At 47.7% G+C, this 11,216-nt stretch overlaps 1 protein-coding gene across 1 annotated transcript; it reads left to right on the top strand.

Annotated features, from left to right (window-relative positions):
* Nucleotides 1-3,623: 3,623 nt before the first annotated feature.
* On the top strand, nucleotides 3,624-10,846 carry LOC120941073 (splicing factor, arginine/serine-rich 19-like). Its single transcript, XM_040354323.1, has 6 exons — nucleotides 3,624-4,135; nucleotides 7,400-7,524; nucleotides 7,611-7,703; nucleotides 8,713-8,775; nucleotides 8,926-9,024; nucleotides 10,461-10,846. Exons 1-6 carry the CDS (start codon nucleotides 3,747-3,749, stop codon nucleotides 10,829-10,831), a joined length of 1,140 nt encoding a protein of 379 aa, XP_040210257.1. The 5' UTR covers nucleotides 3,624-3,746; the 3' UTR covers nucleotides 10,832-10,846.
* Nucleotides 10,847-11,216: the final 370 nt, after the last annotated feature.

The following is an 11,216-nucleotide window of genomic DNA, read 5'->3' as shown; positions in this document are numbered from 1 at the left end:
GTTTTGTCCGACCGTGTGTACGGGGCCTGAGAAGACAGATAAACCATATTTATTTGTTCAACTCATGAAGATATGTGTGTTATCTCTACCTAAACATTTATATTTTAGTTAAAGCGGAGGTTCACCCAAAACAACATCTATATAGGCGCACACTCCTTACACTACTAACATGTACAGTAGCCACTTTTTTTTTATGTTGTACATACCGTATTTTGCCTGGTTCAGATTCAGCTTCCGGGTATTCACTCCCGCAGGAGTAGGCATTTCTAACGGCGCAATGTAATCTGGGAGGAACCTCAAAGGAGTTTCCGAAAGTAGCCGAACACGTAGAGCTGCGAGTCAGCTCTACACGGAGCCTGCGCAGTCAGCTCTACATGGCTCCTAGTCGGTGCGCAGGTGCCATGTAGAGCTAACTCGCAGCTCTACATGTTCGGCTACTTTCGGAAACTCCGTTGAGGCCTGCGAAGTACAGGGGGGGTCCTTATCCGCCAGGGGTGCCTTTTTCAGCAGAACACCGTCCACGGCTTCCAGGAAGTCAGTGCTTGTGGGCTTTACAATGCCCACAAGCAAAATGGAAACTTTATAGAGCTGATTTTAAAAGTTCTTTTGCACGAAAACAGACAGGGGAGGTTTGAACAAGTGAGTACTAATTGGTGATCTACAAACACATTGAATGCAACCAAAAAAAAAAAATTATCTGCTGTGGAACCCCCGCTTTAACTGCAGAAACCTACTGAATTGTTGGGTAAGATTATCCTAAGTGGTGTGTTTTTCTAAAATGAATATAACAGCTGGACAAACTTTGGAGCATATGGAACACTCTTTTCATAAATATTTCAGTTGTGTCAACCATTTTCCTGGAAGGTAAAAGTGTTTTAAATGAGTCTCTTACATGTTGTTTATGAGAACATAACACAACTATCATGACTTTCAAACATTTTCACAGTGGGCTGTTGAGATGAATAATTTAAACCTGAGAGTACAGTATTTACTGTGTGTAGGCGAGTTAACAAACAGAATGCCTAAAAAAAAAAAACCATTGCTGGTCGACTCATGCACCACTGTAAAGACATTGGCAAGTCATAAATTTGATCATGTTTTATGTTAAAACATCACTTTGAATTTAAAAACAGACTGATCTGCAGTGATCGAAGAAGATTAAGCATTATGTACAATTTTGTCCTTGATGTGGGTTAGAGGAAACAGATGTAGACTTTCCCACTGTTGTTTTTCAAAGACGTGGTGTGGGATCGCAAAATATCTGCTAAAAATGTCATCCTACATATGCACTGTACTAAACTGGTATTGTAGAACTATGGGAAAACTAAAAATGTAATGTAGACTTAAAGGGTATTTGCACTTTTTCAGCCAAATCGGGAAAACCCCTACTTTATATTTGTTACATGTTCTTATTCACACAGCATAAATTACAGTGACTGTGAACCCCTTACATATACTCAGTCAAGTTACTATCCTCAGGTGATACACAGAGATTAAATAAATCCTCCTACATAAGTTGTACCTGTTTATCTGAAGTGTTCTCCTCTCTACATCCATTTAAAGTCCATAATTTAGCTTGTCTGACTGTCAGAAAACAGGTTGCGGAGAGCTGAAATTACATGCTGCAGAGTACAGTGAGGAGAGCTCTAAGAGCTGATTAGAGGGAATGGACACCCCTTCACGTAGAACTTGGTGTCAGGGAAACTTTAATGCCGCGTACACACGATCATTTTTCAGGTTGTAAAAAATGGTTGTGTGTGGGCTTTAACGACGTGAAAAATCCATGCATGCTCAGAAGCAAGTTATGAGACGGGAGCGCTCGTTCTGGTAAAACTACCGTTCGTAATGGAGTAAGCACATTCATCACGTTGTAACAGACAGAAAAGCGCGAATCGTCTTTTACGAACATGAAATCAGCTAAAGCAGCCCAAAGGGTGGCTCCATCCGAATGGAACTTCCCCTTTATAGTGCCGTCGTACGCGTTGTATGTCACCACGCTTTGCTAGAGCATTTTTTTTTCACGATCGTGTGTAGGCAAGGCCGTTTTAATGATCAAGTTGAAAAAAACAACGTTTTTTCTAGAGCCTGAAAAACATAGTTTTTTACAACCCGAAAAATGATAGTGTGTACGCGGCATAAGAAGTGACTTGTGCAGATAGAAGAAAAATGAAGCAGCAGACAGAAATTACACTCAGTGCTCTTAACTGAGACAGGTATATACTATAGAGGGATATGTTTTGTTCATATGTCATGTCAAAGGTTTACAACCACTTTAACATACAATTATGTAGTGCCCACTTGTAAATAGTTGTGTAGTATAAATAGAGACTTGTTAGAAGCCTGGGTGTGAGCCAGAAGGATTACTTTAGGCCAGGCTGGAGGGCTCTGCAGGCCTCTGGTACCTCTCCCTGGTTCTAGAAGCTTGGAAAAGTTTCTAGAAGCTAGTGGTGTCAGGGATCGGATGGGAGACTGATTTGATGAGGTCGGCCTCTCTTATATCTCCTGTCGTGGCTCCGCTGAAGGTGAGACAGAGGAAGCCGAAGGACAAGAGGGACACAAGTGCCTGGAGCAGGAGGTCCCAGGAGAGCAGCATGGCAGGGTTCAGCGGCCTGGAGTAGACTGTGATGAGCTGGGCAGGAACAGGTAACAGGCAGGCAGGTAACCGAGAGTTAACAGCAACCAGAAACATAGACAGGAGCAAGGTCTCAGGGATAGCCAGGTTCGTCAGCAGGAGGGCAGTGAGGTACCAAATCATAGACAGAGCCAGAGTCCGGAACGGATCCGGGTCAGAGATGAGCATCAGTACAGGAACAGAACACAGAGCCAAGGTCAAGAGCAAGCCAGGCCTAAATACTGAGAGGACACACAGGATCAGAGCAGGATTCAGGAACACAGCTGAAGATCAGTCAGCAAAGCACAAGAGCCCAGACTCCCTTTAAATAGGCTGCCTGGAGCCAAACGGAATTAGGCTCGTACGTGTGCGCGCACCTGTGCCTGTGTGCCATTCTATGGCAAAGGCTATGCGCTTGCGTACGTCTGTGTGCAAAACGTCTCACAGGAGTTCCCTGACAAGTGGGTGGAGGCCAGGAGGTGCTGATTTAAATTTTTATGTGAATCTAGCCAATTCCCAGGCAGAAGGCCTGGTAGAGTGGCTGAACCAGCCCATAAATATTGAGGAGGCTGGTCAGAATGGGAGTCAGGTGGAAGATGGATAGTTGAGGTGCTGCTGTGTAGTCTGGGAGTGGGCCCAAGAGAATGAGGTTACGCCTCCAGGCTGGAGGTTTTAGGAAATTGGACAGTTGACAAAGGGAGATCCATTGCCTTGCAAGGGTACAGGTGAATGGATGCATATCGGCCCCTTTCTGGTTGACCAGAGGGACAAGGCAGGGATGTCCTCTATCCCCACTAGACATGTGCAGACTTGAATATTTCGTTTCGTTTTTCGTTTTCGTTTTGAAAAATAAATTTATTTAGTTACTCCCGAAAATCGTTTTGATGTATTTCGTTTTTCGTTGGGTAATAGCTTTCGTCCGAAAATTCAATAATACTTGGTTTCTGTCGAATGGTTAAAAAAAAATTTCGACGGAATTTCGAATTTTTTACGCCGAATTGTACATTTATTTTTACACCATAAGCCTTCAATGACAGTCAGATTCAGCTATTTTCGATTCTATGTCGAATTTTCGTCGTTCCATTCCTAATGTAGCCAACTTAGTTTCACATTCGTCTCCATCTCTGGCTCCAATATGGCGGCATCCGACGGCATGGCGGCGCTCAGCCAGGACCTCATGCTGGTTCCTGGACCTAGCACTGAACCTGAAGTTCCTGAACCACTGCCAGAACATTCCCCAGCTCCTCCAACTTCTCCAACTTCTCCATCACCCAAAAGGCGGCGCAGGGGGACACAATCTGCACCCAGCAGGAAGCGAAACATCACCTGGACTCATATTGAGTCCCAGGTGCTTGTCCGGGAAACGCTTCCTTGCTGGATGCAGCTGTGTGGTCCCCGCTCCAGGGAGACAAGCCCGCAGTGGAAGTTGGAGAAGTGGGAGGAGATCTCCAGGAAAGTTGAGGCGATGTATCGCCATCGGCGTGACCCGACTGCCTGTCGGAAGAAATTTAGCGACATAAAGCGGTAAGTATAACGTGTCTGATTTATTTTAATTTGTTTACATTTTAACCAGTTCAGCCCCAGAGGATTTGGCTGCCAAATGACCGTGCCAGTTTTATGTGTTTTGGCACTGCATCACTTTAACTGTAAATTGTGTGTGGCTCCAAAACAAAATTGAAGCCCTTTTTTTCCCCACAAATAGAGCTGTCTTTGGTGGTATTTGATCACTTCATTGATGTATGCTGATAAGGCTGCACCAATGGGCATTGGGCACTGATAGGTGGCACTGATGGGCTGCACTGATGGGCACCCATGGGCTGCACGGATGGGCACCGATAAGGCAGCACTGATTGGGCACTGGTAAGGCAGCACTGGTGGGCACCAAAGGGCGGCACTCAGGTGGCACAGATGGGTGGCACTGAAGGGCATTGATAGGTGGAACTGGTGGGCACTGATAATTGGCACTAATAGGTGGCACTGATAGGTGTCAGTGATGGGTGACAATGATGTGCACTGGTAGGTGACATTGATAGGCAGCACTGCTAGGTGGCACTGATGAGGCACTGTCTGGCACCACTGGTGGGCATTGTTAGGTGGCACTGATGGGCATTGGTAGGTAGTAGTCTAGCACTGACAGGTGGCACTGGTGGTCACTGTGGGCATTGGCAGGGGGCACTGGCAAGTGGTACACTACTTGAGTCCACTGAGGCAGAATTGCCTCTTCCACTGGGGATCGATGTCCCTTACTCACAGGGCTGGTGCAAGCATTTTAGACACCCTAGGCGAAACCTCAATTTGCCATCCCCTTGGCTCCACCCTTGACTCCACCCCCTTTCCCCTGCCAATGTAAACCCCACCTTTTTAATGAAGGACCCATCAATGCAGCCTCACCAGCGCCCATCAATGCAGCCTCACCAGCACCCATCAATGCAGCTTCACCAGCGCCCATCAATGCAGCCTCACCAGCACCCATCAATGCAGCTTCACCAGCACCCATCAGATGTAGCCTCACCAGTGCCCATCAATGCAGTTTTACCAGCTCCCATCAATGCAGCTTCACCAGCGCCCATCAATGCAGCCTCACCAGCGCCCATCGAATGCAGCCTACCAGTGCCCATGAATGCAGCCTACTAGTGCCCATCAATGCAGCCTCACCCGCGCCTATCAAATGCAGCCTCTACCAGCACCCATCAATGCAGCCTCACCAGCGCCCATCAATTCAGCCTCACCAGCGCCCATCAAATGCACCCTCGCCAGTGCCCATCAATGCAGCTTCACCAGCGCCCATCAATGCAGCCTCCCCAGCACCCATCAAATGCAGCCTTACCAGCGCCCATCGATGCAGCTTCACCAACACCAAACAAATGCAGCCTACCAGTGCCCATCAATGCAGCCTACCAGAGCCCATTATTGCAGCCTCACCAATGCCCATCAATGCAACCTCACCAGCGCCCATCAAATGCACCCTCGCCAGTACCCATTAAATGCACCATCGCCAGTGCCCATCAATGCAGCCTCACCAGCACCCATCAAATGCAGCCTTACCAGCGCCCATCGAATGCAGCCTACCAGTGCCCATGAATGCAGCCTACTAGTGCCCATCAATGCAGCCTCACCCGCGCCTATCAAATGCAGCCTCTACCAGCACCCATCAATGCAGCCTCACCAGCGCCCATCAATGCAGCCTCACCAGCACCCATCAAATGCACCCTCGCCAGTGCCCATCAATGCAGTTTTACCAGCCCCCATCAATGCAGCTTCACCAGCGCCCATCAATGCAGCCTCACCAGCACCCATCAAATGCACCCTCGCCAGTGCCCATCAATGCAGTTTTACCAGCGCCCATCAATGCAGCTTCATCAGCGCCCATCAAATGCACCCTCGCCAGTACCCATTAAATGCACCCTCGCCAGTGCCCATCAATGCAGCCTCACCAGCACCCATCAAATGCAGCCTCACCAGCGCCCATCGAATGCAGCCTACCAGTGCCCATGAATGCAGCCTACTAGTGCCCATCAATGCAGCCTCACCCGCGCCTATCAAATGCAGCCTCTACCAGCACCCATCAATGCAGCCTCACCAGCACCCATCAAATGCACCCTTGCCAGTGCCCATCAATGCAGCCTCCCCAGCACCCATCAAATGCAGCCTTACCAGCGCCCATCGAATGCAGCCTACTAGTGCCCATCAATGCAGCCTCACCCGCGCCTATCAAATGCAGCCTCTACCAGCACCCATCAATGCAGCCTCACCAGCGCCCATCAAATGTAGCCTCGCCAGTGCCCATAAATGCAGATTCACCAACACCAAACAAATGCAGCCTACCAGTGCCCATCAATGCAGCCTACCAGAGCCCATTATTGCAGCCTCACCAATGCCCATCAATGCAGCCTCACCGGCGCCCATCAATGCAGCCTCACCAGAGCCCATTATTGCAGCCTCACCAATGCCCATCAATGCAGCCTCACCGGCGCCCATCAATGCAGCCTCACCAGCACCCATCAAATGTAGCCTCGCCAGTGCCCATAAATGCAGCCTCACCAACACCAAACATATGCAGCCTACCAGTGCCCATCAATGCAGCCTACCAGAGCCCACCAATGAATGTTTGCTTGCTTCCATTAATTCGTGAGTCGGGACACAGACACAGTTCTCCGAGGCCGCTGTGCGAATGGAACAGTGGCTGCCTGCTGATGCTGAGACTTAGTTGCTTGCTGCAGAGAGAAGAGAGTAGAAACATCAGTGGCCGGGCGCCCTATGCAGCAGGGTGCCCTAGGCGGCTGCCTATTATGCCTAGTGGTAGCACCGGCCCTGCTTACTCAACAGCCAGTGATCGCCTTTTTCTCATCACGCTGTGACCGCGCGGAGAAAAAAAAAAACATTAACAAACTTTGTTTTGATCACGTGATCAGCTGTCATTGGCTGATAGCTGATCACATGGAACGGGCCCCTTACTCGGATCCGTGATCACCTGAGTCTCAGAATCACCTGTAGATTGCGCCCCCTTTCTGACCAGGCCACATTCTTGTATTTATATTTAGTGTGCTGCAGCTTTAACTGACAATTGCACGCTCCTGCGCTGTACTACCCAAATCAAATTCACGCCCTTTTTCCCACCACATATAGAGCTTTTTTTGCAAATCTTGTGCTACATGAAAAAGTGCGCCTAATCCAAAAATTGTATTTGTATTGTTTCTTTCTACATTTGTTTCATGTGTTGATGTCATTTTTAGATTACAATTGTAGTTTAATTATGGAACCCGTGTCTCTTCTCTTTTTGTTTTGCAGTTCCATTGTGCGCAAACGCGGGCAGCCGGGGCGCCGAGGACAGCCGTTATCTCTCCTCCCCCATGAGGCCGAGCTATTAGCTGGGATAGGGGAGGATGAGATAGCCCAGCTGCAGGCTCACCAAGGTTGGTCTCAGGATTGCATTGTGTGCAAGACATTTTTTTTGTCAAGCATCGGACATTTACCATGTTGTGTTTGATTTTATTTAAAGTTCGTATCAAGGCCCAGCGGCGCCGGAAGCGGAGGGAGGAGGAGGAGCAGGAGTCCTCAAGTTCTTCCTCAAGTTCTTCCTCAAGCAGTAACAGTAAGTAGTGTTCTAGTAGTAGTACTAGTAGTGTACTAGTTGTCAGTGGCGGCTGCCGGTGCTCTAAATGTTTGGGGGGCGCAAGCGAAAATAAATAAATTGCAGCCTCACTGTGCCTATCAAATGCAGCCACTGTGCCATCAATTATCACCACTGTGCCATGCCATCAAACGCAGCCACTGTGCCAATTGTTACCACTGTGCCCATTGTTGCCACTGTGCATGTCACTGTGCCCTTTAATTGTCACCACGGTGCCCATTGTCGCCACTGTGCCCATTGTCACCACTGTGCCCATTGTCACCACTGTACCCATTGATGCCACTGTGCCCTTTGTCGCCTCTGTGCCCATTGTCGCCGCTGTGCTCTGATAGGCACTTCCGCAGCTGGCAACAATAACATACATTCATGCAATAAATTAATGTATGTTATTTGCGAGAGCCAGAGGGGGTGGCGCTGCAGCGCACTCTATAGACGGACCGCCATCACTGCAGTTAGTATAAGTAAAATAAACATTCTTAAAGGGCCCTTTTTTTTTGGACTACAGGAGGGGGGGCGGCGCCCAGGCGCCCCCTATGGATGGGCCACCACTGGTACTAGTGACTGACTATACAGTGGGTCCTTTTCCATTTGTCCAGCCTTCCGTTGTCAATTTCAGTGTCATTGCTTCTCGCTCAAGCACTGACAGCCTCAGGTAGAGCCTCTGCGACGCTCTGTCAGGTAACACAAGTGTTTGCGTAACTTACGCAATTTGACAGAACGTCGCGGTCTGAACTGAGACGCCTGATCAGTGGTGGTCGCTGGAACCAGGACAGGTAAGTACCTCTTTATTTTTCAACAGATTTTTTCTAAATGGTGAATGCTTTGTAGATAAACATTAGTGACCAGTGACCTGCCCTGCCTGTATTGCCCATGGTAATAGAGAGATAATATAATACATTGTATAGTATTTTTGTTTCTTTGAAGATTGGACATTGTGACGTTCAACATTTCTCCTTTATTAAATAAATAGGTGTCATCCAGTCAGAGGGGGAGACGCAGGAGGAGGAGGAGGCTGAGGCGGGAACGCCCACATGTAAGTTCGTATAATCTTGCTAGTATCTGCTGATGAGTGATGATGATCATACCGTACATCTTTCAATGTTCTTGTACTAATGTGTGAGATTGTTGTACACTAGTGACTGCAGATTGTAATGTTCTTTTCTATATTATTCTTAATCAACAGCTACTGAGGCTGAGCAGGATGTGGAGGAGATCTGCCCTGGGGTGGCTGTTGGGATTGCTCAGGATGGTGTCCAACAGCCAGGCGCGTCAGGTCCAGGGGGTAAGTAGTATACTTTTTTTTTGTATTTTCCAGGCAAATATAGTATTTAAAAAATGAAATGCTGACGGCATACCTTGTGTAGAAATGGTTGTGATTTCTTCTGCAAGGCTTTGGTTGAGCTGCCATTATTAATTATTTATCAGTCCCCCTCTGCAGTTGATTCCAGTCTTCCTGTTAGCATTACCTGTGCTGCCTTGTTAAACCCTTAACGTCACTTCTCTGATCACGCCACCTTCTTGCTGCAGTTCAGATTCCCAGTCTGAGCCAATCACTGCCATCGTGAATGACACAGCTGGCTGGAGGGGGTGTGTCAGACAAGAATCTCCAACTATTGTCTGGCAGTCCCTGGACATGTTCAATCTCTGCCATGCCCCTGATGCATGCATTAACACTTTCCTCATGATGTCTGGTGCCTCACCTTTGGCATCATCTAAAGCAGGGGTCTCCAAACTGTGGCCCGAGGGCTAGATGTGGCCCCTTGCTAGCCTTTATCCATCCCTTGGACACTATTACTCCCACTGGCACCAACAATGGGGCACTATTTCCTCCACTGATACCATTGATGGGATATTATTCCTCCTACTAAGAGGGGCACTACACGTTCTATTGCCCAGTGCCCACCAACCCTTTGGCCATATTTATTCTTACTGATGCCGGGCCCCGAACATTTCGACCCCCGCTAGCTACAGACACAACCCGGCCCTCCTAAAGCCTGAAGGACAATAAACTGGCCCTTTGTTTGAAAAGTTTGGAGACCCCTGATCTAAAGCAAAAAATTGTAAATGACCTTGTGACCTTAGGTCATCCCTAATGCAATGTATTAAATGGCTTATCTTTGGTGTGTGTAGTGTTATTGTTAATAGCTGGTATAGCTAATTTTTTTATACTTGCAAGTGCATATTTTTTCTTCCATATTTGCGACAGTCAGTCAGTCTTGATGAGGTAGATTAGTTAGTGGTGGTCGGTCGGTCAGCACTTAGGTGTCCATTACACCTTTAGATTTTCTCCAGGGACCAAGTGGATGCGCCATGCCACCAAGCGGATAAAATCTTGCGGAGATTCCCCTTTACACTGCTTGATGTGTAGAAGGGAATCCCTTTGTATTCTGACCCCCTGGCCTGGGGAGGACACTCAGCTCCGCCCTGGTCAGAGTCAGTACAGTAAAGTACTACACCTTCCTGCACAGCTCTGCAAACTTTGGGATGATGCAGCAAATTGACACAGACAGACACCACTATCTCCTACACACAAATTGATAAGGTGCATCTCACTGAATATCAAAAATTGAAAACTGGTATGTAAGTGAAAACATCTCAAGATGTTACATGATTGTCTACAAGGGCTGGGAGATAATTGCCTTTATATAATGTTAGGGTGAAGAAGCCATGTGTATTTCTATTGTATTATCTATCTAATGTATTTTCTTTTCTTCACAGATCAGGATGAATACATTCTAGACCTCCGGGCAGTGGAGGAAGACCTGAACCTGCACGCGCCTGGTTCGGATCACAGTCCTCCCTCCCCAGCAGTTTCTCCGGCGCGTGATCTCCTCCACCCTTCAGCATCCCCCCACCTACAAATTGGCACGGGCACCTCCTCCCCACATCAAACAGGTCCAGGACACGCCCACTCTCCAGAGCCAAGGAGACCCTATAGGAGGCTGTCTCAAGCCCTGGCCCTCCTAAATCGACGGCAGATGGCTCTGGAGAGGTACCAAAGGGCAACTAGGAGGATGGTTAGCAACAGTTTGGCAGCCATTCACTCCACACTTGAGCGCCTGGTCACCAGGTTGGAGGGAAATGAATGAGGGGCCTTTTTTTTTTTTACATGTTTTTGTTTTCAATAAAAAAAAAATTATTCAGAAATAATTGTTTTCTTGAGTTTTGCTTTCCTTGTTAGGTTCATTAGGTGATGTACTGTATGTAAATGAACTAGTCCATGTATTGTTACTAACTTACATTTAACCATCAGGCTGAACTTAGGAAAGTTAAGAGATTTCTCTCTACACTATTTCGAAGTGCAAAGGGTAATCCCATGTATATTATTTATATTGTGTCCAGTCACGCCGTTCCGTACAGCTATCCCCCCACCAGAATACACATACACTCCTCAACAGTTCAAAGGGCAGTCATCATTTCCAGGGCTTGAGTAACATGGCAGCAGGGTAGATTACTCACACTGGAGACAATTAC

The sequence above is a fragment of the Rana temporaria genome, chromosome 5, assembly GCF_905171775.1.
Source record: "Rana temporaria chromosome 5, aRanTem1.1, whole genome shotgun sequence".
In the NCBI taxonomy this organism is placed as follows: Eukaryota; Metazoa; Chordata; class Amphibia; order Anura; family Ranidae; genus Rana; species Rana temporaria.
This window is presented reverse-complemented; position numbering and strand designations above follow the sequence as displayed.